Source organism: Dasypus novemcinctus, unplaced genomic scaffold, assembly GCF_030445035.2.
Source record: "Dasypus novemcinctus isolate mDasNov1 unplaced genomic scaffold, mDasNov1.1.hap2 scaffold_274, whole genome shotgun sequence".
Taxonomy (NCBI): Eukaryota; Metazoa; Chordata; class Mammalia; order Cingulata; family Dasypodidae; genus Dasypus; species Dasypus novemcinctus.
This window is the reverse complement of record NW_026688239.1, coordinates 90,982-116,168: the sequence shown is the minus strand read 5'-3', so window position 1 is coordinate 116,168 and position 25,187 is coordinate 90,982. Positions and strand designations below refer to the sequence as shown.

The 25,187-nt window shown below is 52.7% G+C and overlaps 4 protein-coding genes across 9 annotated transcripts; 1 reads left to right on the top strand and 3 right to left on the bottom strand.

Annotated features, from left to right (window-relative positions):
• Positions 1 to 5,014: 5,014 nt before the first annotated feature.
• ZNF70 (zinc finger protein 70) lies at positions 5,015 to 12,847 on the bottom strand. 2 transcript variants are annotated; one of them, XM_004466414.4, is made up of 2 exons: positions 12,708 to 12,847; positions 5,015 to 9,361 (listed from the first exon to the last, which is right to left on the bottom strand). In XM_004466414.4, the coding sequence occupies exon 2, from the start codon at positions 9,279 to 9,281 to the stop codon at positions 7,935 to 7,937; it is 1,347 nt and encodes a 448-aa protein (XP_004466471.1). In that variant the 5' UTR covers positions 9,282 to 9,361; positions 12,708 to 12,847; the 3' UTR covers positions 5,015 to 7,934. The 2 variants fall into 2 exon arrangements, with proteins under 2 accessions (XP_004466471.1, XP_071069745.1); XM_071213644.1 differs by having other exon boundaries at positions 12,628 to 12,731.
• A 1,177-nt stretch (positions 12,848 to 14,024) lies between these two features.
• VPREB3 (V-set pre-B cell surrogate light chain 3) lies at positions 14,025 to 16,085 on the bottom strand. The gene is made up of 2 exons (XM_004466415.5): positions 15,146 to 16,085; positions 14,025 to 14,468 (listed from the first exon to the last, which is right to left on the bottom strand). Exons 1-2 carry the CDS (start codon positions 15,405 to 15,407, stop codon positions 14,128 to 14,130), a joined length of 603 nt encoding a protein of 200 aa, XP_004466472.1. The 5' UTR covers positions 15,408 to 16,085; the 3' UTR covers positions 14,025 to 14,127.
• A 791-nt stretch (positions 16,086 to 16,876) lies between these two features.
• CUNH22orf15 (chromosome unknown C22orf15 homolog) lies at positions 16,877 to 20,316 on the top strand. 5 transcript variants are annotated; one of them, XM_058292767.2, is made up of 5 exons: positions 16,877 to 18,631; positions 18,952 to 19,038; positions 19,134 to 19,271; positions 19,458 to 19,532; positions 19,623 to 20,316. In XM_058292767.2, exons 1-5 carry the CDS (start codon positions 18,607 to 18,609, stop codon positions 19,766 to 19,768), a joined length of 471 nt encoding a protein of 156 aa, XP_058148750.1. In that variant the 5' UTR covers positions 16,877 to 18,606; the 3' UTR covers positions 19,769 to 20,316. The 5 variants fall into 5 exon arrangements, with proteins under 5 accessions (XP_058148750.1, XP_058148748.1, XP_058148749.1 ...); XM_058292765.2 differs by having other exon boundaries at positions 19,458 to 20,316; XM_058292766.2 differs by lacking the exon at positions 16,877 to 18,631 and having other exon boundaries at positions 18,786 to 19,038.
• A 258-nt stretch (positions 20,317 to 20,574) lies between these two features.
• CHCHD10 (coiled-coil-helix-coiled-coil-helix domain containing 10) lies at positions 20,575 to 22,481 on the bottom strand. Its single transcript, XM_004466417.5, has 4 exons — positions 22,325 to 22,481; positions 21,877 to 22,093; positions 20,881 to 21,028; positions 20,575 to 20,785 (listed from the first exon to the last, which is right to left on the bottom strand). The coding sequence occupies exons 1-4, from the start codon at positions 22,363 to 22,365 to the stop codon at positions 20,766 to 20,768; spliced, it is 426 nt and encodes a 141-aa protein (XP_004466474.1). The 5' UTR covers positions 22,366 to 22,481; the 3' UTR covers positions 20,575 to 20,765.
• Positions 22,482 to 25,187: the final 2,706 nt, after the last annotated feature.

Below are 25,187 nucleotides of genomic sequence, written 5' to 3'. Positions count from 1 at the left end.
CTGGCAGCAATAAGATGAGGGGAGAAGGAGGCATCAGGTGAGCAGGACTTGGGGAGCATTTGAATGAGAAGGTCCAGGAGGCAGGGTCCTGATTCTTGACTTGACATCAGAGACTGGACAAAGGAACAAGGAGCTGAAAGGGGGCTGAGGACAGCAAGCAGGGAGTGATGGTGGGCAGTGGTAAGACCTGCAGGCCCCTCCTTCCAGGACTCAGAAGGTAGAATGGAAGGAAGATGCAGACTCCAGGATGTTCAGGGGGAGAGAGAGGCTCTAAGCCACAGGATAAGATCTTCACAAGACCCAGATGAAAAGTCTCCACTGTAAACCCAGGGCAACCCTTCCCTTTTTTTTTTTTAAAGAGGTACCAGAGATTGAACCCAGGACCTCAAACATGTGAAGCAGGCACTCAACCACTGAGCTACATCCACTCCCCAATGACAGTTGGTTTTTTGGTTTTTTTGTTTGATTTTTAGGAGATACCGGGGATTGAACCCAGGACCTCAAGGCACTTGACCGCTCCCACATCCACTCCCTCCCCTCTTTACTTTTTTTAAAAAAAATCTTTTAATATGCATCTATCCCCTCTTTACTTTTGAGGGTGCCTGTGAAGAAGGCCAGTTCAGGACCACAAGAGGTGCCCTCTCCCCTTTACCAAAAGAGAAGTAGGGGGCACACTGCAACTGGGCTACTTGGGACCCTCCTCTTGTTTCTGGGGTTCCAGGACGTGGAAGGCCTAGGTGAAGAGGGGAGGAAGCAGGGATGCTTCCAGTTATCTCTAGGGCAGGTAGGAAAGGTAGTCTTAGCCCTAGGCAGTGGCAAGGGGAGGCAGGGATTTAAATCAGACAAGACCCTGGAGCAGGACGTACCTGCTTCCCATGTATGAGGTCCCAGGTTCAATCCCCGGTACCTCCAAATAAACAAAGCAGACAAGACCTTTCTCCATGTGGGAAGATCTCCCAAGACAGTCAGAGGCTTGCATGCTGCCACCAGAGGGCAGCTCTAGACCGCAGAGGGCAGTGAGTCACCAGGAAGGAGGCAGCAGAGAAAGGCCCCAGGACAGAAAGGGAGTGAGGAGACTGACGCTGGAAGTCTCCAGCACATGCCCCCAGCCAGCATTCTCAGGACTCAGTTTGTCCTCTGTGGCACAGGAGGGTGGGCCCTCACACTTTGCCTTGAGTTCCAGTTCCACAAACACCAGGCCACCTTCTGCTTTCTGGATTATCAGATTCTGGAGAGTGAGTAGCTTTCCTAACAAGAGGGAAGGATTTCTCTTCCCCCCTGGGAAATCCATGCACTGGCATCTTGCAAGTGCCCTTGAGTGGTGCTGGTTAATAATCCACCCATTCCTAAGAGCTGGGCAGTGCTGAGCAGACTCAGGCCATTTGGTTCTCCCCTCAGCGTGTGGTCACTGCAGCCACTTGCCACCTCTGGCAAGGCCTGGCAGCCACTGGCTGGGACTCCAGTATAACATCTGAGAATGTCCTTTCCCACGGCTGCTTTGTAGATCCAGGCGAGCCTGGCATTGTCCTCATCTAGGGCAGCTGGATAAGGACACAAGGGAGAGCCCTACAGCTCTATGCTATATCCCCTGACAAACCAAGAGCACCCTGGCTTGGACGGACCAGCCCAGTGTCGACTCAGTACTGCTGTACTCCTCGGCAAACAGGCCTCCAGGGGCCCAAGGAGGCTCTGCAGTCAGGTATCTTCCCCAGGTGGCATTTTGTAGCCTCATCCTCCCCCTCTCACTCGGTAACAGACCCCGCTGCTTATTCTGGCTATTTTCAGGGGAAGGAGGTTCAGAAGCAAGAGGCTTGGGCAGGGAGAGCTTTGCAAGATGGAGGGAGTGCTAACTTTCCTTCTAGACCCTTCTTGGTACAAGGCTATAGGAGGCATGGCATCTGCTCCCAGGACACCAGTGGGAATTTGGGGTCCCTAACGTTCCTGAAGCTTTGTGATGTAAGACCAGGCTCGGGAGTCACTGTCTGACCCTGGATCTTCTCTGGGGAGGAGGACTGCTTTGGATGAGGGGCACCAATAACCATGGCAACGCCCTTGACCACCTAATTCCACTTCGGGGAAATACCCCAAATAGTAGATAGCTGAAGAACCCTTGGCCCTTAGCCTTCTAGCTCCTTGCTACTCAAAGTGGGGTCCATGGGCCAGCTGCATTAGCAGCACCTAGGAGCTCTTAGTTAGAAATGCAGGGAGCAGATGTTGCTCAAGCAGTTGAGCACGTGCCTCCCACATGAGAGGTCTCAGGTTTGGTTCCTGGTGCCTCCTAAAGAGAAAACAAAAGCAGACAAGCAAAGAAAAAAAACAACAAAAAATTAGCAGACAAGCACATACAACACGCAAACAGAAGAGGGAGCCATAGTGGGGGGAATGTAATCTACTAGGGAGTGGGTATAACACAGCTGCTTCCCACACATGAGGTCCTGGGTTCAATCCCTAGTACCTCCTAAAAAAAAGAGAAAAAGGAAATGCAGAGTCTTGGGCCCCAGATCCCCGCCCCCCATCAGAAGCTGCACTTTAACAAGACCCCCCAGGTGATCTGTCTGCATGTTATAGTCTGAGAAGTACAGGTCTAAAGCAGTTTGCACTCTGGCAAAAACCTAGAGTTTTTTATTTTAAATTCACACCTCAAATCAATAAAATCACAATCTTGGGGTGGGACCCAGGCATCGGTATTTTAAATCTCTCCATATGATCCCCAGGTGCAGTTGGGCTGAGGGCAACTGCTTTAGAGGCAACCCATCTGCAGAGAACGTTTGAGTGCAGCCCCACCCTCCCGCCTTCCCTGGTTTGGTGGACAGAGCACTGGCTTAGGAACACTGAGTTCCAGCACCAGCTCTGCCACTAAATTGTCATGCACCTTGGGCAAGCCATCAACCTCTTTGGGCCTCAGTTTCCCCATCTGCAACAGAAGTGACCATCTCCTTAAGCCCTTGGGGATGTAACAGGGCTTCCCTTCTCTCCCTCATGGTGTTCTGCTACAGAGTGAGGGAACCGACCTGGGACAGACAATGGGGACAACCGGGATTCAGGGCAGGGAGTGGGAATGAGACTACTAGCTCCCATCTCTCTTCAACTGACTGTGCAGGTTCACTCAGGGAGGGTGGAACTGATTCTTACTGTTTAATCCATCACTACATCTAACAGTATTTTGTAAAGAGTAAAGCAAAATGTAATGTCCTTTGTTGAAAAATCTGAGAGTAAGAAAAATAGAGAATTAAAGAAAGATTTCAAAAATACCAAGGGTGTAATAATTACTAGCACCTCAGTGTTCCCAGCATGTCTGCGTTCCTTCCTCCATCTGAGCCTGCCAGGCTGGGGAGGTGGGTGTCATCCCCCCACCCCACCCCCATGTAACAGCTGAGGACACTGAAAGTCAGAGGCTGTGACATGAAGAGCAGGCTCACAGTGAGGCCTGGCCCTGACCCCAAGTCCCATGCTATGTGACAAGACTAGGAAAATAGGAACAGGTGTGCCCAGTGACAGACCTCTCAAATACCCAAAAAGGATATTCCAAATGTGGTTAACAATTCATAGAGATAGAGAAAATAATAAATATAGCCTTTCGGGGTTAAATGAGTTAATATGTTAAGACAGAGTCATAAATGATGCCTTATTTTTTTAAAATAGTGTTAATGATAGAATTTCTTACATAAGGAGAGAATTACAGATAGGATCAGAAGACAAAATCCAACAAGTTACTGTTTAAAGTTAACAGGTATATAGCAAAAGGATACAGACCATAAAATAAAATGTTGGTGTGGCAGTTCGGTATTGTTTATGAATTCCAAAAATAGATATTGGACTGTGTTTGTAAACTGGTCTGTTCCTCTGGGTGTATTATATTGTATTAGATTTAGAGGTTTCGCTTTTACTTTATTAAATCAAGATTAGGCCTTTTATTTGACCACATCGTTAGGGTAACTCAGTTTGAGTCCCCACCGTCCACCCCCTTTGTGGGCTATATAAATGGATGCTCAATCAACGATAAGGAAGTAAATAACACAGAGAAGGAGAACACAAGAGTTTAGTTTTGGATGCTGGAGCCAGCCGTTCACCTGATAATTTGCAGGTGAAGAGACCAGAGCCCTGAACAGCTGAGAAAGCCTGAAAGATACGAGCCCCAGGGAGAAATTAGCCTGTGCCAGCCTGCAGCTGAGATCAGAAGCTGGGACCACAGAGCCTTATAAGGAAGAGGAAGGCTGAACCTGTGCAGAAACTGGCAGCCATCTTGCTCCAACATGTGGCAATAGATTTTGGTGAAGTAACTTACCCTTGTTGGTCTTAAGACTCTAAGCTTCTACCCCAAATAAATATCCTTTATAAAAGCCAACAGAGTTCTGGTACCTTGCATCAGCACCCCTTTGGCTACACTTAGACTAATACACTTAGACTAAAATCTATCATACAAATACAAATTCAAGAAAAGCAAGGGGCTTCAGTATGATACTTGGAAAAATGAAGTTTAAGGTAGAAGCATTAAAAGAGGCTAAGGGGGACTCTAAAAGGCACAGTTTTTTGATGTCTGTATAAAATATATATGCCTCAAATGCCAAGGCACTTATTTGATACTTTTACTCTGCCTATTTCTTTAAAAGAATTTGAGAAAACTGCATGACTAACATAGCAGCAAAATACATAAAACAGAGACAAATTAAGAGCAAAACAAATACATAAAGAAAAAAAGCCATACAAAATCACACCATGATATCAAGTAAATGAGCATTCTTAACTGTTTTGGGGTCACAGAGCCATTTCAAGATATGATGAATACTGCAGACCCCTCTCCCAGAACAATCCATAAGTACACCTGTCTACACAGCTCTGTCCAATCCCTGGGTGTCTGCCAACCACTAGAACCCCCATGTGCTCAGAGATTTCTAGGCAGTCTGGACCACCAGCTTAAAATCTCTGACATAAACAAAAGTTCAGGAAATTATTAATTTCAATAAAGTGGCCAGAATATTGATTAAAAAATAGAACTGATGAGGTAAAAAACACATTTCTTGAGGATACTCAACGGCTTTATATAAGCTGACAAGATATTCATGTTTCAAGTTCTATGGGCGTTCAGAAATGGTGCACAGCACAGGATAATCAGAAATAAACAGCAATAACCTAAGTATTCATCACTTGGAAATTAAAAAAAAAAATTGTTAACACAGGCCAAAGGGAAATCCCTAACACAATAACAAAAATACCACGTGTCAAAAAAAATTTATGGGATGCAGACAAAATTATAACTATGAGGAAAAAATGAAATACCCAAGTACCTACATTTCCTGGAATAGTAAAAATACCAATAAAACAGCAAAAGAACCTGAACAGAAGGAATGGGGCTCCACTCACATTTCCAAAAAGAAAAGGGCCCAGTCTTACCATGTTGATGTGAGGATCTGACAACCCTTCAGAACAAGGCTTTTCAGCCCCATATGACATAAACTGTCAAAAAGGAGGGTAGGAAGGGATAAGGAAGAAAAGTGCATACTGCCAACACATAATGTTGAGTCTGGGAACCTGGGAGGGGGCCTGCACAAACTCCATGTGACATGTTGGGGGTGGAGGGTCAACCAGATGGGGTGAAACAAGGGTTTATGTGCAGAAAAGCCCTTGAAGGTTGATTTTAAGGAGAGCGGTGACATGTGCAAAATAATGACACTTTTTGAAAATCATTTCGGCTGGGATGTGCAGGAAGGACTGGGAGAGCTCAAAGGTAGGCTGACGCAGGAGAGGTGGGGTGGGTGGCCTGCCTGCCGTTGCTGTCCACATCACTCCTGATGAGGGATCAAAGGTCACTGGAACAAGGCTGCCTGTGGTCACCGCAGGCCCCAAGCTCCTGCAGTCAGCTGACCATTTTCCGGGTGACTGAGATTGCAGCCAAATGTTTCAAATACGCAGGAAAGAGAAGCTGGGCAGAGGGGCAGCAGGTGCCCACAAAACCAGGACTCCTTTTGATGTCAGACCCAAATGTTTTACAAGTTCTTGCCTATAAGTACAAGCCCCACTTCACTGAGTTGACAATTATGGTTTTCCCATGTTTATTCATCAAAACTGTACATCACTGCCAGGCTGAGGCCATGTGATTCCAGCCATCAACTTTTTGGAAACTTCAGAATAGCTCAGATATTGTCCCCTCTTCACCCTAGCTCTAAGGAACCCAGTGGGGAACCAGCACCAGTGTGGTCCCTGTGGCCACACTGTGGCTAGAGGGCCTGGGACAAATACTTATCAGTCCTCCAGACAGGTTGTCATTGGCTGAGCCCATTCCTGGAGGGCAGGGTGAGGGGCGAGGGGGAAGCCAAAACAGAAAGGCTTTCAAGCCTGGCTCAGCCAGGGTAAGCAGCCTGACCACTGAAAGATGCTGCGGGAGGTAGGGAAGTACAGCTCGGGTCACAGCCTGGCTCCGTGCTAGAACATTCTCATCACCTCAAGAGCTTTGAAAATACACGACTGTCTGGGCTCCAACTCCAGTGCTGTGGAGCGAATTGGTCTGGGTGGGATGCAGGTGATGGTCTTTTTAAATCAATCCCCAGGTGAACTCCAGTTGGCAGAAGGGGAGGATAAAGAAGCACAGGAATGTGCCTCCTGAAGGAAAGGTCCACGCGGGGGCTGGAGAACCACAAGACAATGGCCGACCCTGGCCCTCTGCTCACCCCAGACTGCAAACTTGAGTGAGGGAGGGAAAGCCCTGATTTAGGGGAAGGGCCTGCTGCAAGCAAACCCCTGCTGCTTCAGAAGCAAGCCACGGACGCCTCTCCCGTCTTCAAGGAAAGTGTCTCTGGATGGGTTGGAGGGTCGCTCTGGGTCTCCATCTTCAATCACCACTTGTGACCCCTAAGTTTCCAAAGCACTTTCACGTGTGGCCTCATTCCAAATGGGAGCCATAGTCAACGTCAGAGGTTTGTGGCCAGGTCCCATTATCCTCATCTCCCGGATGGGGAAACTGAGCCTTGGAAGGTTATGGAATTTGTTCAAGGTCATGCAGATAGGAGGGGACAGCCCTGGGATTTGAACCAGGATCTTCTGTCTCCAGAACCATGGCCTTCTCCACTGAACCACCCTGCTTCCCACGCCCCCCAACACTGGAGGACAAAGAGAGGGAGTTTCCCAGCCACCAGAAATGGGCCCTGCTGATGCCCAAGGCACACTGTGGCCTGACACTGAGTCCAGGTTATTCCTAGTGCCCAGGCTTAGTCAGAGCCAGGTGTCACATGGTCTCTGGCCTAAAGGGCTGAGGCGCTACCCACCTGTGAGAGCCCCAACAGAAACTACCTCACTCTAACAACTTGGAACCATAAGAGACCGTATCCAAGGGTCTACCACCCATCTCCCCAATCTCAAGACCAATCCTGCCTTCACTCTCCTAACCTACTTTGGTTGTCTGCACCAGTGGCCGACCCACACAGAAAATTCTATTTTGCCTGCTGACATCTCTATTTTTGAATTCGTTTTTCTTCAGCTGGTTTGAGCTTTGGGCAGTTTGTCTTCTAAAAAGCCCAGACCACAACCTAATGTTAAAGGGTTAATCTGACATTTTCATGGGTTTAACTCAACTTTCTCCCTCTGATGTCTATCCTCCTTCTGGATTCCAGAAAAAGCTAGTAGAAGGGAAGACTACGTCTCATGAGCTTGAGAAGTGAATGTGAGAAGAACTGAACAGCAGCTTTCTTTTTTGGCTTGCCATCATTTCAGCTGCCTTCCCTGACATTCCACCCTCCCATCTGCTCAGTAAACCTGAGGAGCATGGCGCTTTTGACCAGGAGCCACGAGAAGGCATACCTGCTAGTGTGCATGTTCAGGAGCACTCAGACTGCAGGGTTTCCATTTGGCACTGCTATCAGGGAGGTCAGTGGGGTTTTGTAGACAAAGCGATACAGAGATGGGCTCCATCTGGCAAGTGCTCCTAGACTTTGACAGCTCTTCTACAGCTTTTCTGCAGCATGGATTTTCTGATGCCGGATAAGGTGTGAGCTCCCCCTGAAGGACTTGCCACATTTATTACACTCATAGGGTTTCTCTCTGGTGTGGGTTTTGTAGTGCTCAATGAGGGCTGACCGGTGGCGGAAGGCTTTCCCACACTCATTGCATGCATAGGGTTTCTTCCCTGTGTGGATCCTCTGGTGCTGAATCAGGGCCGAGCTGTGGCAGAAGGCCTTCCCGCACTGGCCACACTCATAAGGCTTCTCGCCAGTGTGGATTCGCTGGTGCTCAATGAGTGAGGAACTCTGGCTGAAGGCCTTCCCACACTTGTGGCATTTGTAGGGTTTCTCACCAGTGTGGGTCTTACGATGTTCAATGAGGTTTGAACTCTGGCTGAAGGCTTTCCCACACTCTTCGCATTTGTAAGGTTTCTTTCCTGTGTGAATCCTCTGGTGCCGAATGAGGTGTGACCTGTGACAAAAGGCTTTGCCACAGAGATCACACTCGTGGGGTTTCTTGAGGGTATGGATTTTCCGGTGCTGGCTCAGGCCTGAACTCTGGTTGAAGGATTTCCCACATTCCTTACACTGGTAAGGTTTCTCTCCAGTGTGAATTCGCTCATGTTTTCTGAGACTTGAGCTCCGACTGAAATCCTTCCCGCATTCCCTACACTCATAGGGTCTCTTCCCAGTGTGGGTTTTCTGATGTTGTGTGAGGGCTGAGCTCTGGCGAAAGGCCTTCCCACATTCCTGGCATTCATAGGGCTTCTCCCCAGTGTGGATGATCTGATGTCTGAGAAGGTGTGAGCTCTGGCTGAAGGCCTTCCCACATTCACAGCACTCATAGGGCTTCTCCCCAGTGTGAATCACCAGGTGTCGGAGAAGGTGTGAGCTCTGGCTGAAGGCCTTCCCACATTCCCGACACGCATAGGGTTTGACTGGTTGTAGAGTTCTATGCGGTTCGTTAAGTACTGCCATCCCCTTGCCTGCTTTCTCACAATCACATTTACTAGATTCTTCTACCCCATGGATTATCTGACACATGCTAAGGTCTGATTTCTGGAGGAAGGTTTGGCCAAATAGGTCATCATCTTGGGGTCTGTTTACTGGGGGCACACTCGGATGGTGAACAGGGCTTGAGCACAGACTGAAATTCCCCTCATAATCATCGTGTTCCTCGTCTTGCTCCCCCAGAGGGATCTCCTTATAGATAATAGCCATTTGCTCTAAACCTCTTTCCTGAAGAAAAGGGTTCCCCAGGTCCTCCCCTGGGAAAAGTTCTTGCTGCGTCTCTAACCTGTCCTCAAACGCAAACGTCTCACCAAACTTGGTTCCTGGGGGAACCTCCATTGTGAATCTAGTATCATTCCCTAATTATTGTATTTCTTCAAAATTGGTCTTCTCTGGAACACATCTACAGTTCTCACAATCTGAAAAGAAAAAAGGGACATTGTCAAGTATGTGCCTCTTTTCTGTGCCACATGGCGGGCACAACAAAATAAGGATAAGGCACAGTCTTGTCCTTGAAAGGATGCCCACTGAGTTAGAGACAAATTTGATTTACCAGAAGCCTTGGCAAGATAGAGACAGATGGACAGGTAGAACAAGCAAGTGCTACACTGTGGTATTCAGAAAGGTGAGCTTGGGGAGTGGGTGTAGCTCAGTGGTTTGAGTGCCTGCTTCCCATTTATGAGGTCCCAGGTTCAATACCAGGTACCTCCTAAAAAATAAAAAAAATAAAGAATTAGAAAGGTGAGCTAAAATAGTAAGTGGAATCATTATGGAAAAGAGGCCAGACTCAGCTTACTGGATGATTTGCTGGGGGACCAGGGGAGAGAGTACTCCCTTCCTATACTAAGGTCACCAAACCATCTCCAACTGGATACCCAAGCCAGAATTCTGGGGGTCAGCCTAGACCTCCTCAGCCCCTCACCCTATCCATCCCATCATGTCAATTTCCTGAGAACTTTGCCTGTCTGTCCTCGTTGCCACCCTGAAGCTCAGGCCTCCTCATTATACCCCATGATTTTTTTTTTTTAGATTTTATTTATTTCCCATTCCTACCCCCCTTGTTTGCACTTGCTGTGTGCTCTCCTTGTCTGCTCGTCCTCTCTTTAGGAGGCACTGGGAACCGAACCTGGGACCTCCAATGTTGGAGAGAGGTGCTCAATCACTTGAGCTACCTCAACTCCCTACTTTGTTGTATCTCTCATTGTCTTTCCTCTTTGTGTCTCCTTGTTGCATTATCTTGTTGCCTGCCCATCCTGCCAGCTTGTCTTCTCCAGGAGGCACTAGGGACTGAACCCAGGACCTCCCATGTGGTGGGAGCTCAATCATTTGAGCCACATCTACTTCCCCCCAGGATTATTTCAATACTCACCTCCTAACTGGCCATCTGCCTCAAGCTTCTGTCTCTTCTTCCAGTCCATTCTCTACACTGACACCAGAGTCAAATACCCAAAACACACACCTGCTCGTGTCACCCCCCCCTTCTCAAGGTCCTGCAACAGCGCAGCTCCTTCACAAGGCCTCACATCCAGCCCTTCCGGCCCCTTGCCTGCCTCTCCCCTCTCCCCCCAGCTCAGTACTCATTTGCACTGCTGTTTCCAGCCTCTGTGCTGCTTCCTGTTCTCTGACTGCTACTTGCTCAGCATTCCAGACTCGGTTCAGATGTAACCCTCTCCTCTGAACTCTCAGACTCTGATATCTTAAAACAGACCTCGACATGTCTCCTTGGTGACATGTACTTGGTCCATGCCTCCACTATGGCACTTACCACCCTGGATGGTGAACATCAGTTTACCAGACTCTCCCCACCATCAGCCTTCAAGCTTCTTAATAGTAAATGCTGTAGTCCTTTGTCTTGGAATCCCCAGCACATCAGCACAATCCCACATGTATATTAGATGGAGAAAAGGCTATTTGTTTTTACGCTAGAACTGATTGTCAAACTTTTTTTTTTTTTTTTTTACAAAGAACCCCATATTCAAATAAATTATCTGGAAGATATGTCAGTAAAGTAGACAAAAAACAGAGCTGCTCCAGTTGAATGGGGATGTTCTAGTAGAGACAATGAAGGAGGATAACACCCCACCATTCAGCCTCCCACTCCCTTTAGTGGTCCCTGGGGGAGCTCCTCAGAATCCCATTAAGCATCTTCTGTGCTAGAAAAAGGGACACTCCTGGGGTGACATAATGATGACAACGACAGCTTGTATATATTGAGACCTACTGTGTGCATGGGCATGGCTTGAACTTTCACAAGCATATCTCATTTAATCCTTCCAACCCTATAGAGAAGTACTATTATTCTTACACTGAAACTCAGAGAGTAACTGGCTCAAAAGACATTCTAAATGAATCAGAACAGTCACAATGAAACGCATTCCTACCTGGAAAAGATTTAAAATAATTTCTCAGGGAGCTGGTATAGCTCAGTGGTTGAGTGCCAGCCTCCCACATATGAGGTCTTGGGTTCAATCACAGGCCCCAGTAGCTCCAAAAATAAATTAATTAAAATAATTTCTCATCCAGTAGAAAGACCAGATGTGCAAAAAGCACAGAGAATATTGAGTATTCTGAAATATTCTTTGACCATTTCAACTCTTACCATCCCCTCTTCAGCAACCTGCACACTCCAGTCCTTCCAGTTCTCTCACTCAATCTGTGCTTTGCAGCCCCATCAAGTCTGACCATCCTCAGTTTTCACCCAGGCCCTCCTCTTCTAACTCCACCCCTTCCCTGTCTAGCTTACACCCTGTTTACAGCATTTCAGCTGACTCTGATCGTATACTTCACCTCCGAAGATGCTGCCAAGGAAAACCATACGACTATGCATGGCACCAGGACAAATTTCCAGTTTCCAATTACAGCGGGGACTGTAGCACCCAGCTACCACATCCAACGACTTCCTAATTGCCCAAGCCAGCTCTCTCTTCACAGTCCTCTTCCTGCCCCACCTGGCATTGTTCACCAATACCTCCTTCTCAAACCCTTCATTTCAGAGGTTGCAAATTGTCAGGCAGCCAGGCAGGGGATCCTGCCACAGACATGTTTTGTTTGGCTCTCAAAGAGCAGTGCTCTGCCTTTTTGTTTTATTTAGTTGCCAAACTGTAAAACTCAATAGGTTACTGGCTTACTCTTGAGAAAGGGTAAGATGTGACAATATGGGCCCACTCAGCAAACGTTAGGTAGAGCTGGGTAGTGCCTGCCCGTTCCAGTTGCTTCATCATATTCCATCTAAACTCCGTTGCCTGCCTGGGCACCTGGAGCTTTGAAAGTGTTCCCTTTCTTTTATTCCCTTGGTTTCTGTAAGTTTTTCCCCCGATTTTCATGCTCTCTGATTGATCTCTCCTTCTTGGTATCTGTGGTTTGTGGTTCTTCCTTCCACACACCTGTTAAATCCTGATGTTTCCCAGATTCCCTCTTTAGGGGTTTCCATTCCCATTATCTCCTACCCGTCCAAGTCGCCACCTTGGATTAAAAGTTGTCAGTCCTTTACCTGTCCCCAATAATTTTAAAAATGTGTTTGGACCGAACATCCAAAGGTCTGGCACCCAAGCATCCCTCGGGGCGTTCCTCGGCTCCGGGCAGACCCTCGGTCAAGGTCTCCCGGCTGGAGGCCCGCGAGCGGCCTCGGGCCAGCACACGCCACCGGAGCCCACACACGCTTCCCACCGACCGGAGACGCCCATACCCAGGACCACCGAAGGGACCAGTCACTGAACTCGGGGATCGGGGCCACCAGGTCACTCCGGCAGACGCGAGGCCACTCACCTGGGCCGGGGCGGGGCCGCAGGCGGGCGGGGCGGGGCTGCACCTGGGCTGCTCCAACCCGCGGCCAACGCGGCCTCGCTCGGCGGCGGCTGCTGACGCGGAGCCCGCGGCTGCCCGAGCTCAGAGCCCGCCCCCGGCCCAAGAGCACTTCCGGGCCGCTCTAGGCCGCGCGGAGGTTCCGCGTCTCGGTGATCCCGCCGCTAGCCTCCCTGCCCCGAGAGCGCTCTAGCACGGACTTCCAGGAGGATCTTTCTCATTGGCGTGGTATTCCGCACTGTCCCTTAAGCGCGTCCCGGCGGTGGGCAAGATAGAGGCGGGCAGACGTTGGCGGGAGTGCGGAAGAGGAAACGGGCCGGCCCAGAGCCGCGGGCTGGTGGACGATTCCACCTGTATCTGCCCTGGTTGTGGGTGCAGCCGGAGGCCGCCGGGACGCCTGGGTCCTCAGGAGAAGGGGAGGGGCAGTCCCTGAGCTGTGGAGCCCGTCACCTGCACAAGGCCAGGGACCCTCTCAGAATGTATCCCCCTTCAAGAGTAGCCTTTCCCCTGCCCACCACTTGGAGTGGAGATGAGAGGAAGGGTCCAGGTGTGGGCCCAGAAGGTGGCTGCGAGTGGAGTCACCCAACTCCGTGCATCTGAGAGCAGACCACCAGGGGAACAGGGAAGGAAGAAGGGTGTGTTCCTGAACCCCCCCCCTCCATTCCCAGAGGCTCAACTCTGCTTCTGATGGCAAGACTTGCCTCACCATCACCTAATGCTCCCACCTTGGCCCCCTGGAACAAAGTGTTTCCTGGGATGGGGTCTGGGAGACCTTCTTGGAGGAGCCGGCTGCCCTATGGCTGGAGACCTGGAGAGTGCACATTCCCTGGAGTGTGTGGGGAGAGGCTTTCAGCACCCTTCACCTTGGCGCCCAGGCATCTCAGAATACCACCACCACCACTGCCTTCACCCACACACACCTGGCTCCCTGCCCTATCAAGGCTTGGTCTGGCTTTGGGCAGAGACTTCAAAGAGTAGGCAGGGCTCTCTCTCTCCAAGCCAGCAGGGGATCCAGCCCAGCCACCCCAGTCCCAAGAGCGTTGGACCACAGCCAGCCATGCAGAGCTGGGAGCAGCAAGGGCTGGTTCCTTTTTCTTTCCCTCCAGCCACCAGCCTGAGCTCCCCTGGGAGCCGAGGGAGGAGGCAGGGCCCCATCCCAAGGGTCTCAGGTGCTTCCTCTTCTGCAACAATGCCCAGAACAATGTCGCACCCCCACCATATACCTTGTCCCCTTACCCCACCCCCCATCCAGACCAACCACCATCAGTTTTCTAGCCAGGACCTCAATAGCTATTGTTGGCATATTGAGTATTATTAACCCATTTCACAGACGGCTGAAAGCAAGGCTCAGAAGAAGTCAGAGATGGGCCCAAGGTTGGGGCATTCAATCCCACCCCTGTGACTCGGGGTGGGAGCCGTAGCCCACGCAACAGTAGTAATCAGCGTCATCCTCGGGCTGCACAGGGCTGATGACCAGGATGCAGGTGTTGTGGGCTGCGTCCACAGTGGCGGAGAAGCGGTCGGGGATGTGAGCAGGCCGGTGGTGGTCCTTCTCAGAACGGTAGTAGAGGAGGTAACGAGGGGCGCTGCCTGCCCGCTGCTGGTACCACGATACCCCGTAGTCCTTGATAGTGGCGTGGCCTGGGCTGAGTGTGCAGGAGAGCTGGGCCACTTGGCCTGGAAAGACCAGCAGTGCATCTTTCCGGGCCATTGCTAACTGAGAGGCTGAGAGAGACAGAGCAATCAGGTTTGGCTGGACCCTCTTCCCTCCTGTCCCCCTCTCTCCCTGGCCATGTGAAGCCTTGGTTAGAGCCTCCAGGAAGACTCCCACTCTCAAAGGATTCATAGCCAGTGTCATGGGATGAACACTGGATGGGGAGTTTCTATGTGACACTCAAGTCCCCGTTAGTGCCCTGTCCCCAGGGATCATGTCTGGTTGAGGAAATGATTGGTGGCCTTCGGGTCCTCCTGCTGCCTGTCCTCCCCCATCCACTCAGTCGCCCTGGCTCCTCAGTCCCCTTCCACATCCTGGCTACAAACCACCCACTCATCAGGCCAGCCTCGGGCATCTGGCCACTGATGATCCTCTGGGGTCTTCAAGGCCCAGTGGGGTAGGGACCAGTCCACATCAGCCTCCCTTGTGAAGGGCTAACAAGGTGAACAGCCCCAGCCTCCTCTGAGACCCTAAAGAGTCAGAGCCCAAAGGGACTCCAGCAATCCGGTCGTTCACCAATGGGGAAACCGAGGTCCCTAGAGCTGCGTGGAGCCAGGTCTCCCCCTCCATCTTGATGTCCCTCTCAGGACCCTCCCCACTGCAAAGGCCTTTTGGGTGATGCAGTGACATCACCTGACACCCTCCCCGAACCCTGCTCCCAAGTGAGTCAGGTCCAGAAAGGGCTCACCTGCCAGGACGACGCCAGTCAGAAGGAAGGTCAGGCGCCAGGCAGCCATAGCCAGAGGCAGGGAGGCAGGTCGGAGTCGTTCTGCCAGACCCAGGTGCTGTGTGGCACCCAGAGCGGGGTGACTGCTGGACCACAACAGGGCATGCAAATCAGCCCATTGACTGGGGGGCAGGGATCTAGGGCCCAACGGCCAAGCACAGTCTTCCCAAATGTCAGGGTCCTCGCCCCATAAGGCCTTCTGAGAACAGAAGCCCAGAAGCATTTAGAATTTGCTTTCTAATTGAGGTATAACTCACATGCAGTAAACTGTTGTAATCTTAGAGACTTTATGGTCTTTTAAACATACACACACCTATCAAGTCCCCACCCAAATAAAGATTTAGAACATTGCCATCCACCCCCGAGCTAATGGTCCTGCGGAGTTCTATCACCTTGAAATAGCTTGGCTTGCTCTGGAACTTCATAAATAGAATGATGGTGTCCTCTCTTGGGACTGAATCTTTTGTTCAACACTGGGAGAGTCTCCGTGTGTGTGCACCAACACAGAATTCATTCTCATTGCCACATGTAGTCCACTGGGGGAATATACCAAAGCTTGTTTCTCCATTCTCCTGGTGTTAGGATTTGAGTTGTCTGTTTTGGGGCAATTACAAATAAAGCTGCTGCCAATCTTACTGTCAATCAATGCCTTTTGTTACCCTTGTGTTCTCATTTCTGCTGGATAGGCACCCAGGAGTGGAAATGCTGGATCTTAGGGAATGCGCACAATCAGCTTTAGTGGATACTGCCAGTTTTTCCATTGGGTTGGCATTGATTTGCACTCCCACCAGCAGAGAATTCCCGGGAGCCCCATATCCACTGAATGCATTCTCTCTAACATGGCAAGGATTTCTCCTTTCACAACTTCCAGTACAATTCCACACTGTGTTGGAAAAACTAGCCAGTACAGTGAGGCAAGAAAAAAGAAATTTTAAAAACCATGCAGCTTGGAAAGGAAGAAATAAAACTGTCCTTACTTGCATATAACATGATTGCATAGAAAATCCCAAAGAATCAATTGTATATATACGAGCAACAAACTATTTGGAACCAAAACAAAACGTTTTTAAATGTCATTTAAAATAGCTCCAAATAATAGTCCGCGGTTCAAACCCTGGGCCTCCTTGACCCGTGTGGAGCTGGCCATGCGCAGCGCTGATGCGCGCAAGGAGTGCCGTGCCACGCAGGGGTGTCCCCCGCGTGCGGGAGCCCCACGCACAAGGAGTGCGCCCGTGAGGAAAGCCGCCCAGCGTGAAAAGAAAGTGCAGCCTGCCCAGGAATGGTGACGCCCACACTTCCCGTGCCGCTGACGACAACAGAAGCGGACAAAGAAACAAGACGCAGCAAATAGACACAGAGAACAGACAACCAGGGGAGGGGGGGAAATTAAATAAATAAATAAATCTTTAAAAAAAATAAAAATAATAAAATAATATAGCTCCAAATAATAAATGATTAAGCTGTAAATCCAACAGAACATTTACAAGTCTGGGGATATATATATATTTTATTTATTATTTGTTATTTTTTTTTAAGTCTGGGTATATTGAGTTAAATAAAATATATTAAAATTATATTTGGTGGATATGTATTAATAGCAGGTAAGTAAAATTAATGACTTAAGTATATATATATATATATATATGTGTATATATATATGTACGTATATATAAATTAAAAAGTTAAAAAAAAAAAAACCCTCCTCAGGGCAGCACTGAAGATGAGCCCCTGGGCACGGGAGCACGTGGCTGCCATTCCTTCCAGAGTGTGGCCAGGTAGCTCCAGCCACTCAGCTCACAGCTTCCTGAGCTGTGTTCTGCAGAAACCCGGTCCCAAGATACTGTGCTGAACCAGGAAGGAAGTGCTCTGGGTTTAAGTAAGTTTAGGGAATACCTCCTGTTTCCACAAGTGCTGGCACAATGAACCAGTGATGATTTTTATTTTCTCTTTTAGGAGATACTGGGGATTGAACCCAGGACCTGGTATGTGAGAAGCAAGCATTCAACCACTTGAGCTACATCTGCTCCCCTGATGCTGAATTTTAATCCTCATGATGACTGTGGAATATTGATTCTTACCCCCTTTTTCACAGGTGGAAACACGGAGGCCACCCAGTGTTTATCCAGGGAACAGAGTGTGACCCAGTCCTCCGTGGGCAGAGCTCTAGACATGGAGGTGGGGAGGAGGCTGCCTGGGGCACTCAGCTCCCTGGAGGGCTGCCAAGGTGGCCTCAGCTTCCAGGAATAGATCCCAAAGCATGAAGGGCCCTGGTGGGGAGGGGGAGGGAGACAGAAACAGAGAGGGGACAGAGCAGAAGCTGGAGGCGGGAAGGAAAAAAAGGTAGGACGATGAAGACAGAGACAGAAAGGGATAGAAAAGAAGACCAAGAAAGGATGAAAACAGCGGGAGAGAAATGGGTTTAGCATGAGAACCCAGAAAGGGAGAATGAAGGAGAGAGAGAGAGAGGAGGGGAAGGAGGGGCAAGAGGGAGAGAGACAAACGACCAAAAAAGAGGGAGGATGAGTGAGGAGGAGATCATGAGAGGGACGAGTGCCAAGAAGTTACTAATGACCTCCTGTGGGTCAGGGAGGCCCAGCAAGGACGAGAGACAGAAGAAGGGACGATGCAAAATGGTGCAGGCACACTGGGAAATTAGTCAGCTGGTGCTTAGGATCCCACAAAAACCTGGTTGCCAGGGGCTGAGGCACAAGGGGATTTGGGGCATGAGGGGAATGTGATGTATCCTGACCGTGATGGTGGTTACGTGAGATTTGTCAACACCCACACAACTGTACACTAAAAAGGGTGAGTTTTACTGAGGCTGACTTGGTGGCAAGCCAGCAGGAGATCCCACGCTCTGGCCATGGCCATTACCAACTCACAGTCCAGGCTTTCCCAGGGCCTGTGCCCGGCCAAGACCCTGTGCTTGTCCCATGTCCTGGGAGGGGCAGTCTGAAGTTGAGCCCTCCCTCCAGCAGACCCCCTCTCTGGCTCTCAGCCTAGGAGCTCTCTCAAACTGGTGGGGGATGTGGCCTCTGGGAGCCGTCATCCAGCTGGGGCCTAATTGGAGCCTGGTCACAAGGAATGCCTCCCTTAAACGGACCGGTTACTGGGATACTGGGGCGAAAGGCATTTCCTGCCTGGATGTTGGCACCGCTCAGCGCCATGGAGACCAACTTGGGAGTTAAAGGGAGGGTCTCTGTCCCCTCAGGCCAGAGTGATCCAGCAGGAGGAAGAGGGAGCCTGGGTTCCAGGTCTAGCTGCAGGGACCCCTGAGGGAGCAAGGGCTCGGGTCCACCCACCCACATCCACATCTCCCAGTTCCCCACCGAAGATAGATCTCGGCCCCAAGCCCTTTCTCCGTGGGGAATTGGAGGTGGGGCTGATGAAAGTCCCCACATCCGCCACCCTCCCCTGCTGCCATGTTTATCACAGTGATGTTTGGAGGTAAGTGGAGCCCTTGTCTCCCCATTCTGACCTGGGGAAGGGTGGGTGCAGATGGGGAAGGGGATGGGAGCCTGGGGAAGTGCCTTGGAGAGGTTGGGTCCTGATTACTTCTTGTGGGATCCTCCTGCCGGGCCTCTGGGGTAGGGCTGGGTGGGAAGTATGCATCACAGCTTCCGGGAAAGGGCTGGCGGCGTTTTGCGACACAGTCCTAGTGCCAGCTCTGGGAAAGCAAGAGATGAGCGCGAAAGGCAGCGGGTCCTAGATGGAGGGGAAACAGAGGAAGTCCCATTACTCACCTCTGCCCGCTTCCCCCACCACAGCAGGCTGCTGGGAGCTGGTGAACCCCTGGTGCAGCCTGGTGACCCTCACTGCCCACCTGAGGCAACGGGGACGGGTCCCTGCAGATGGTGAGGGGGCAGGGAGGGGGTGCTGGGGAGAAGGGGCTGAGGACCCCCAGGCAGGTGGGTTCCAGCCCTGCCCGGCCTCCCTCATGCCCTCCCAGCAGCCATCGCCCTCCTGGCTGAGGACGGGCACCTGGTGAGCCTGGAGGAAAGCCTAGAGGAGGGGACTTCCCAGGTGCCCTCCCTGGGCAGGACCCGGCTGCGAGAACGGGAGACCTACATCCTTGTTCAGATTATCAGTAAGTGGTACCCGAGGGGAGGGGGGAACTCCCACCCTCAGCCGGAACCCTAACCCCAACCCATTCGCTAGCCAAGACCCTACTTCTCTCCTGACCCTAATCTGGGCCAGCAAACAGGTCCAGAGAGGTGGGGGGGGGTGTGTGTGTATGTGCTCAGGCCAATCAGGGGTCTGTCCCCCTCCACAGAGGGGGAGGATGGGGCCCCCACCCGCTATGAGTCCCTACTGGAGAACCTGGATGACCAGTGTCCGGAGCTGGCAGGTGAGTGTCAGGGTGAAGCCCACCCCCCTGGGTGGGGGAGGACACCCTTTCCCCCCAACCCTTACAGGGAGGGCTTCCTGGGTCTTTCAGATGAGCTCCGCTGGCTGTCAGGCCTGCCCCCCACAGGCGGCGGCCGGAGGAGGCGGCGGCGCACGGGAACTCGGCATGGCCACCTGGAACAAAGGCCCCCTTGCAGGCCCCGACGGGTGGGCTCCCTGCCCTCCAGGACCCGTTAGCTGGTGCCAGACCTCTGGAGCTGCTGAAGTGGGGCCAGGAGCCTGGTATGGATAAGATATGGGCACCGGGGGAAGAGGGGTACAGAAGTGTGACCCCTTCCCAGCAGGGGACAGACATATACCCCTCCCGGTTGGAACATGCTCTCCCTGGAGACACGACCCCACCATTCCCACTGACGCACAAGCACCCTAAAGGCAGGAAGGCTGTTTTTCCAGTCACCATGTCCTCAGCACCTAGAATAGAACTTGGTACACAGTAGGTTCTCAAAGAAGAGCCGCTGAAAGAACTCGGGGAAGGCGGCAGCTCAGGGCGCGTGGTCCTTGGCCGTGGCCCACAGGGTTTAAAGGGCCTGCTCTTCTGTTCCACAAGACCCCGTGACTCGGCACACCAGAGCCACGTGGCCCAGCTGGACCCAGAGCCAGGGGCTTGACCTTGACCTCTCCTAGTGGGATCAGACCCAGCCTGTCCACCTGGCAAGATTCCTCTTGCAAAATCTGAAATTGCTGAGAAGTTGCACCAGCAAGAGAGCAAGGCCACACAGACAGGGTGCAAGATAACAGGAGATCCCAGTCCCCAGAATCAGAGGCCCTTGGGGTCACCCACCAATGTCTCACCACCCCTCTTTGGACTGCCAGAGGAGGTCTGTCCTCTGATTGCCACGGGGCTCCTCCCACCTCACTTGCAGGTGAAGCATCCCACCCCAGAGTAAGACATCCATCTGTCCTTTCCCAGCCCCTGTGCCCCACCCCAATCCACAGAGGCTGGATTGCAGGTTTGAGAGGCCAGTAAGAGGCCATGCACCTGGTGGTGTAAAATAAACTCCTTTAATTGCACATTTGCGTCTCTGGTCATGGATGGGGTGAGAAAACCCTCCTCACTCCCAATCCCAGCCCCACAATCTGGCAGCGTGGTCTGGCTGACTGTGGGGGTGGGGGGTGGGTGCAGGGTTGTGCCCTGGAGCCTTCTCAGACCTGGCCCAGAATCTGCTGGGCATCTTCAGGGCAGGGAGCTCAGACCTGTGGAGGCAAGGGGTGGCACAGGTTAGCCTGTAAGTGCGGGGAGAGGGACAACCCCCCCAGGCCCCAACCTGGGAGCGGGTCTACTGGCTCACCGTGGTTGTACTTGCATTGCTTCAGGGCCTCGCTGAAGCCCTCACACAGGGTCAGGTCACTCTGAGTGGTCGAGCAGTCCAGGAATTGCTTGATTTCGTAGGCGCAGGGCCCCAGCTGCAGGGGCTGTGGGGTGGCACGGGCGGGGGCCTGGGGCACAGTGTGGGGGCAGCAGGGTCAGCTGGGAGTTGACACCCAGAGGGGAACTCCAAATCTGGGGGCCACCTGCCCCTCCCAACACCCCTAACTTGAGTGCCCCAGGGGTCCCAGGCAGGTTGAGAGGCCAATGGCCAGCCTACCCCTACCCAGCCTCGGTTGCCCTATCTGTGAAACAGCCTGAACCAGCAGCCAGTATGACCAGCAATTTTCTTGCTGCCTTATAATGGACCCAGTGGGCAGGTGTGTGTGTGTGGGGGGGGCAGGGTAGTGGGGAGGAGGTTCTAGAAAAGGCCAGTGTTCTGCATACTCTTGGAAATGAGACCCACCCCTACAAGTTCTAGAATTTCTTGGCTCAACCACACTGATGCTCATGACCCCCCAAACCCTGACCCAGATGCTAAGCTGCATTTAGCTCAGGACTGGCAATGAGGTGTGGGGAGCTGGGTGGAGGACAGGCCAGCAGGGACCAGGCCCCAAGGTCACGGTCTATCCTTCACCCTCTGGCCTTGGGGCCAAGATGGTAGATATGGGACAAGTAAACAGGGGTTCAGGAAATCCAGTATCTCTCACCCACTACTAGGGTCTCTCACAGGACCTCAGTTTCCCCATCTTTGAGGGGTTAGATGGTACCTGTCCCTGGGTGTCTAGGAGAGGGGACAGGAGAGTCTACCTGGGAGGGGCTGGGAAGGCAAGAGCAGAGGGAGGAACAGGACCCTCCTTGAGGAAAGTCCCCAGCCTGAGGCGCAGCTCTGGACACTCCTTTCAGGCCATTCCAGCCTCTCCCTGACACCAGACCTTCGCAGAGTCCTGCCTCAGTTTCTCCTATGCAGGTTGCTCACCTGCTGGGCAGTAGGCTGGGCGGGCTCTGAGCTTCCTCCGCTGAAGGCTCCTGTCAGAGCGCTGCCCACGACGTGGCCCACAGCCGAGCCCACCGCCACCCCTGCAGCCGTGGTCGCCATCTGCGCCATGAGGCCGGGTTGGCCGGAGGACGCCGGGGCCGGGGCTGCGGCCGAGGGCGGCGGGTGTGCAGGCAGGTGTGCAGGCGCGGCCGGCCGGCTGCAGCGAGGATGGCAGCGTTAACCCGGGGGTCCTCATGGCGGTGGCCCCCTGGGGTCTGCGGGGTCCCCAGCTCTTGGAAACGTCCCCCCCGCCCCTCCCAGACAAGTGGTTACAGCACCCGGCCCCTCTCCCGCCAAGATGGCGCAGCAGCGCCAAGGTCACGTTGCGGACGCCCTCGGGAGTGTGCCCACGCTCCCTGGCTCCCCTGCCTTCGGGGACCCCGCACACCTGGCTGGCCGAGCGGCCGCGCTGCGGCTCCCCCGGGGCATGGAGGCGGCGGCGAGACCCGGACGAGTTGAGTCAAAGACCGCGCTGTGGCGCAGGTTCTATCTCGCGGAGGATCTCGGCAGTGCCGGTCGCAGCGGGCGCAAATGGGCGGCGCCTCTGGGACCCGCCCCCCAGCGGGAGCGGGGAGCACCCCTTCCCCCTCGCGTGTTCCCTGCACCTCACCCTTCCAGCGTCCCTCGTACGGGCGCTCAGTCTCGGCTGGAAAAGTGACCCTGCGCCCTCCCTGCGCCTGGGGCGAGCCGTGCGGGGCCTGGTCACGCGGGCGCACTGCCGCACAGCGCCCGAGGGCTTAGGCAGGGGCCACGGGGCCAGGTCCTTTTGTTTGAAGGATCCCCGCGGAAGGGAGAGAGTAGGGGGCGGTCGCGAACTCCAGGAAAGAGAAGCCACAGAGGCGACGAGTCGAGGCCAGTCGGGGAGGGGGCCACGAGGCGTCAGGCCGGGCCCAGCTCCCAAGGATTTCCCCTCCTATAAGCGTTTGCTGTCCGAGGCTGGACGTGGGGTCGCGGGGAGGAAGGGACCCGGGGAGGACCTGGCGACCCGTACCCCCGACTTCCGCCAGGGGGCGTCCCGACCCCTCTTCGACCCTTATGGTCTCAAAAAGCGCCGCAGGTGCCCGCCGCCGTGAGCCGCGCTGTCCAGGTGTGTGCGCTGAGCGCCAAGGCGCGGATTTAGGGGTAAATCGGACGCTTCCCCCGTCCTTCAGGAATTCACAATTTTTATGCTTTCATGCATTGTATTCCCGGTGAATTCGAAGTTGTCATATTACCCTTAGCGGGGAGGGGGACACCCAGACTTCTTTACCCTTCCCTGCCCAGGGACACAGCGTGGCACCAGGATGGTCCGGAGGGGCGGGTAGACTGCGCCTTTGAGAGTAAGACGGCTCTGCCACCCCCACCCCCCAAACCCGGCCAGAGGGGGCAATCACCAAAAGAAAAAGCTTCGGGTGAGAGCGGAGGCCCTCCCCTGAGGAAGAGGAGTGAGAGAGGGAAGTAGGAGAGTTGGAGGTTGGAATCCTGCTCTGCCTTGGTGCTCCCAGCTAACCTGTGCAGAGCTCTTTTTCCTGCAGTGCCCGTTTTCTTACTGCCTCTAAGCAGGGTCCAGCCCTGACTCCTGCCTGAGCCTGGGCCTCAGTTTTCTCCTCTCTGAAGTGGGTGTGACAGCTCCCACTTTCCAGGGTGGACTCTACGGTGTGGTGGAGCATGGAAAAGAGGAGTATTTCAGACCTGCCGGGCTTTCCACCTCCACTCCTCAGTTCCTGCGGTCCCTGCCTACCTGGCTCCTATCTGCCAAACTGGACCCATCCTTCTAGACTTCCCAGGGTCCTTCTCCTTTGCTGGGTGCACTGCTGGCTTGTCACTGTGCCCTCCCGTTGCTCCTTCAGCACCCAGGACTGGTGGACTGCAGCTTCCCCCAAGCACAGCCAGGCACCCTTGGAGGCTTGCAAGTCAGTTTAAGGTAGTCATAGAAATGCACGGTTTTTATTTACTTCACTGCCTGTTTTCATGGGTAACAGTAAAATATATAATGAGCTCAATGAACCCCAGATTTCTTGACATATATATATATACACACACACACACATACATATTTTAGGAGGTACCAGGGATTGAACCCAGAACCTCATACATAGGAAGCAGGCACTCAGCCACTGAGCTACAACCACTCCCCAATGAGAGCTGGTTTTTTCGTTTGTTTGGGTTTTAGAAGGTACTGAGGATCGAACCTGGGACCTTCTACATGGGAAGCAGGTGCTCAACCTTTTGAGCTACATCTGCTCCGTTCTTGACCAAGATTGTTAAGATTGAAGCTGAAGTGGCTCGTTTTTTTTTTAATGAGCCACTTAAAAATATTTCTAACAGTCCAGCAACAGCTCTGGCCTCTTCTGGGAGCTGGCCTGAGGGAGAATTTAATCAGCTGCTCCTTCCTTCCTCTCTCCCTCCCTCAGTCCAAATTCTCAGAATTCTGCCCCTCCGGCAGCTTAGATTTTGGCACTGATCTAAGGGTTGCCCACCACGAAGCAGACTGACCGGTGAGGTGGTGAAGCCCCCTCCTCACAAGCAGGACTGGGCAACCCTCCTCCCACATCAGACGGGGATGAGGAGACTGGAGCACCCCTTCTAGCCCTAAGTCTATGAGCACCCACCCCCACCTCCTGTGCCTCTGGCCTCAGAAAGCTGGCTCCCCATAGGGCCTGGTGACCGTGGAGGCCTGACCAGACACCCAGTCTGCACCCCTATTGCTCCCTCAGCCCCACCTCCCTACAGTCTTCTGCAGCCAACCTGCCCCCCACAAGCTGACCAGTAGAGGGTCTCCTGACCCCCTCTTCACTTGCATATGGGTCTAGAAACACCTGGCCCCTCCCATGAGGGGTTTCAGTTTCCCCATCTGTAAATTGTCCATTAGTTCTGTTCCAAGCCGGAGAGCTGGTCGACTTCCACCATAAACCTCAGTTTCCCTTCGGGGCACATTTTAATATCTCTTACCTCAAAGCCTGTGACACTTTAATCTCCCTGGGTAAAGAAGGACAGACAGGGACTATTGTGCCATCTTTCATATGAGGGGTGGGGGGACCTGCCTGCCTGAGTGACCACCTGCCTCCAGCTGCCCTCTATCCAAAGGTCGCAGGTCAGGCCACCGGGGAGACCCAGATGGCCAGATGCATTTCCAAAGGTGGGGGTAGGACCTGGAGCGATGAAACCCGACTCCTTTCAGACTCCCCCTTAAACTCCAAGGTCTAAGGAGGCCCACCCACAGTGGGGAAACTGAGGCTCAGAGCAGCCTGGACTGGCCAGGGTCACCCAGC

Excerpts from the sequence above, each read along its gene's own strand:
- CHCHD10 (XM_004466417.5), bottom strand. The coding sequence starts at position 22,365 with ATGCCCCGGGGGAGCCGCAGCGCGGCCGCTCGGCCAGCCAG. Across the intron at positions 22,094-22,324 it reads GCGGCCGCTCGGCCAGCCAG|CCGGCCGGCCGCGCCTGCAC; the intron begins GTGTGCGGGGTC and ends TCCTCGCTGCAG. Across the intron at positions 20,786-20,880 it reads GCAATGCAAGTACAACCACG|GTCTGAGCTCCCTGCCCTGA; the intron begins GTGAGCCAGTAG and ends TTGCCTCCACAG.
- CUNH22orf15 (XM_058292764.2), top strand. The coding sequence starts at position 18,894 with ATGGAGGGGAAACAGAGGAAGTCCCATTACTCACCTCTGCCCGCTTCC. Across the intron at positions 19,039-19,133 it reads GGGACGGGTCCCTGCAGATG|CAGCCATCGCCCTCCTGGCT; the intron begins GTGAGGGGGCAG and ends ATGCCCTCCCAG. Across the intron at positions 19,272-19,457 it reads CATCCTTGTTCAGATTATCA|AGGGGGAGGATGGGGCCCCC; the intron begins GTAAGTGGTACC and ends CCCCCTCCACAG.
- VPREB3 (XM_004466415.5), bottom strand. The coding sequence starts at position 15,407 with ATGCTTCTGGGCTTCTGTTCTCAGAAGGCCTTATGGGGCGAGGACCCT. Across the intron at positions 14,469-15,145 it reads GACTGGCGTCGTCCTGGCAG|CCTCTCAGTTAGCAATGGCC; the intron begins GTGAGCCCTTTC and ends TGTCTCTCTCAG.
- ZNF70 (XM_004466414.4), bottom strand. The coding sequence starts at position 9,281 with ATGGAGGTTCCCCCAGGAACCAAGTTTGGTGAGACGTTTGCGTTTGAG.